Source organism: Leptosomus discolor, chromosome 25 (genome assembly GCF_034619465.1).
Source record: "Leptosomus discolor isolate bLepDis1 chromosome 25, bLepDis1.hap2, whole genome shotgun sequence".
NCBI lineage: Eukaryota > Metazoa > Chordata > Aves > Leptosomiformes > Leptosomidae > Leptosomus > Leptosomus discolor.
In genome coordinates, this window is record NC_141415.1 from 6,029,785 (window position 1) to 6,033,476 (window position 3,692).

General features: G+C 50.1%; 1 protein-coding gene across 2 annotated transcripts; it reads left to right on the forward strand.

Moving 5' to 3' along the window:
* The first annotated feature begins 1,155 nt into the window (after nt 1-1,155).
* On the forward strand, nt 1,156-3,410 carry HOXB3 (homeobox B3). Of its 2 annotated transcripts, none has more exons than XM_009955321.2 (2): nt 1,156-1,591; nt 2,644-3,410. In XM_009955321.2, the coding sequence occupies exons 1-2, from the start codon at nt 1,156-1,158 to the stop codon at nt 3,408-3,410; spliced, it is 1,203 nt and encodes a 400-aa protein (XP_009953623.2). The 2 variants fall into 2 exon arrangements, with proteins under 2 accessions (XP_009953623.2, XP_086334114.1); XM_086477988.1 differs by having other exon boundaries at nt 2,647-3,410.
* The last annotated feature ends 282 nt before the right edge of the window (nt 3,411-3,692 follow it).

Below are 3,692 nucleotides of genomic sequence, written 5' to 3' on the forward strand. Positions count from 1 at the left end.
GGAGGGAGGAACGATGGAAAATCAAAGGGGTAGAAAGTGAAGAGCAAATGGCCTGGTGACGCGTTTGTTTTCCAAGGGAAAAAACCAACAACAATTAAACTGGTTTTGGAATCACATCTCGCCAATGGCAGTTCCAGATTCAGGACTGATGAGTACAAAGCAGGGCAGGCAAGGAAGGGCTGTATTTTCTAAATACAACCGGTGCTACCAGAGAAGGAGAGACTAACAAACAGGCCAAAGGAAGCACATTCTTGAATTCATGCCCCTGCTTAAATCTGCTTAAAATATTTGTGCTGAATTCCAAAGACATCGTGAGTCCCTGTGTAAACAGCAAATCAAGCCAACTGTGTCAGGACACCGTCACCTGGATAAAACATATTGACTGTTTGCTGTTTGCAGTTTAAAAACAAATATAGCGGACAGAAGCCCTGCAATAAACTTAGCAGACTTTTAATTTCTCGTGGTATAACGTCTTGCTGGTTTTCATGTGTGTGAACGGCTGATTTGAATAGGTCAGGGGTAAGAAAGCAAGACTTTCATGCCTTTCATGGCTGTAGCTAGCAATTATCCATCCTGTGTTCTTATATTTACATTAATGTGGGTGCTGCCTGGACATGGATGTGTATGTGTGCACGTGACACACATCTACACGCATATACACACGCACATTTATATGGGAGTGCCCGTGTATGCATGGGTGTGTGGACATGTGTATATAGATAAATACAGAAGTAAATAGGTGTGTGCAGCTGAACCCACATGCACTTGTAGAGCATGTGTGTAGTTACACGTCCTGGGTGCTACCCTCTAAGAGGAGAAAAAAGATGCAACCAGCCAACCCCCCCCCCCAAATCAGCTCAGCACTTTTGCACTGTAACATTTGCTGAGCCTCCTTAGGCTGCACACAGGATGAAATCTGCTCAAAGCATCTGTTCGCCCTGTTCTGCGGGACCCTATTCATGTCATGGGCCTTTCAGGCCCCAAGATGGATTCATAGGCCGGGTACTATTATTGTGTGTTTTCTCCTAACCTTTCAGGTCAGCTTCCAATAGACAGCTGGAAACGGCCTGTCACGTGGCCTTGGGGTGCCAATGTTCTGCCATAGGGGTGTCAAGACCCTGGTAGCCGGAAAAATCATTTTGGGGAGTCCCAGAGATGCAGAAGACAACATACTACGACAGCTCCACGCTCTTTGGGGGTTACTCCTACGGGAGTGCCAATGGGTTCGGCTACGAGGGTCCCCAGCAGCCCTTCCAGCCTGCTGCTCACGTGGAGAACGACTACCAGAGGTCCGCCTGCTCCCTCCAGTCTCTTGGCAACACAACCCCGCACGCAAAAAGTAAAGACCTGAACGGGAGCTGCATGCGTCCAAGTTTGCCCCAGGAGCACCATCCGCCTCCCCCCGTCTCGCCGCCCCCGAACCCTGCCACCAACAGCACCAGTAGCAACAGCAATAACCAGTCAGGGAGCAGTAAAACTGCCCCCAGCAAAGCCAACCTCAGTGCAAACGCCAGTCTCACCAAGCAGATTTTCCCCTGGATGAAAGAATCGAGGCAAAACTCCAAGCAGAAAAACAGCTCCCCTAGCACAGGTACACTGTTCTGCTTTTGTAACCCTCCGCTTTCCTAAACGGCGAGGTAACGAAGCCACCGGCCGGAGTGGTCTTGTTTGGAGGGAGGGGAAAGAGGGAGAGGATCCAGCGAGGATCCTGATGCTGGGTGTGATCCCAAGCCTGCCAGCCGCATGCCCCGGCCAGGCTGAGCGAGCCTTGGCCCATCCTGCAAGCACTGCCTGCACACACTTGGTTTGTTTTAAACACATCCAAAGCACCGCAGGGAAATACAACCAGGTGGTTGTACACAGCCGGTGTCTGACTGTTGTAGACACAAATACGTGAAAACGTACACCCAGGGCTCAACCTCGCAATGCTGGAGCAGCTTGCTGGTTCTCTGCCCACCTCCCTGCCTCCAGACACAGCCATAAACGTGGTGCTCTGAGTGTCTGTGTGCGTATACAGAGCGTACACATAAACACATGCTTGTTCTTGCATGCACACACACACATCTCTAACACGATCAAGAAAAAAAATCAGAAATATCACTGTTTTGACCAATATATAAACTTTGCAGAGTACACTTGGCTGCGTTAATATCATTTATCTGCAACATACATGTTTACCTCACAAACAGGTAGGCACAAATGTGATTTGGTGTTTAACAACGTACATGCAAAGATTTGTGTTACACAAAAACGAGACTCACACACGACGTGCGTGTGTGTGCATTTGTACCTCAGCAAACAAAATACCTCCCAACACTGACCCGTGTTAGTATTAATTGGCTTTGCAGTGACTGCCCCCCTGCCAAATATTATTTTCTCAAAATTATCTGTTGGAAATAATCGACTCCTAAATAAATGGCCCTGGAATCCTTTTCTACATGACATGATCAAATTTTCATAAACCAGGGGCAGCTTTGGAGAACAGAACTCTTAATAAATGACATGATTATGGAGTGCAGGCTAATGCAGAGGGGTGAGGGAAAGGGGGGGTCGAACTCTTGTGCCTGTTCCAGGATTTATTAAGAAACGATGCATTCAATTTCTGCATGTAAGTAATTATCTTTTATTTCATTTCGCGGCCAGCAGAAACCTGCAGCGGCGAGAAAAGCCCTCCAGGCTCCTCAGCCTCCAAGAGAGCCCGCACAGCCTACACCAGTGCTCAGCTGGTGGAGCTGGAGAAGGAATTCCACTTCAACCGCTACCTGTGCAGGCCCCGCCGCGTGGAGATGGCCAACCTGCTGAACCTCAGCGAGAGGCAGATCAAGATCTGGTTCCAGAACAGGAGGATGAAGTATAAGAAAGATCAGAAGTCGAAAGGCATGGGGTCTTCCTCTGGAGGGCCTTCCCCCACCGGCAGCCCACCCCAGCCCATGCAATCCTCTGCCGGATTTATGAACGCCTTGCACACCATGAGCAGTAACTATGACGCCCCCTCGCCGCCTTCCTTCAATAAACCCCACCAAAATGCCTATGCCATGTCAACTAACTACCAAAACCCCATCAAAGGCTGCCCCTCCCAACAGAAATACGCCAACACGGCCCCCGAGTACGACCCCCACGTCTTACAAGGGAACGGGGTGGCCTACGGGACTCCCAGTATGCAGGGAAGCCCCGTCTATGTTGGAGGTAACTATGTGGATTCTATGCCCGCCTCTGGCCCGTCCCTTTACGGCCTCAATCACCTGCCCCATCACCAGGCTGCCAACATGGACTACAACGGGCCTCCGCAGATGCCCCCGAGCCAGCACCACGGACCATGCGAGACCCACCCCACCTACACAGACCTTTCCACGCACCACGCTTCTTCTCAGGGCAGAATCCAAGAGGCGCCCAAGCTGACCCACCTGTGATAGGGAGCAGGGACAGGCTCAGGCGAAGCGGATGGGACCCCACCACGGGGCATGGGAGAAGGGAAGAGGGCAGGATCGGCTTCAGGAACATTTGTGTTGAGCTATTTTCTTTCTTTCCTTGACAGGGCAATTTCTACCAGGTTGTTGTTCTCTTTATTATTACTTCTGGGTTTCATTAGGCACAATTTCCAAACGTTTCAGTATTTACTGCCAAAAGCAGCTCCCTCTCTGAAGAGATATACCTCCTGTGTTTCAACACAAATGCTTCTGAAATGGGTCTGG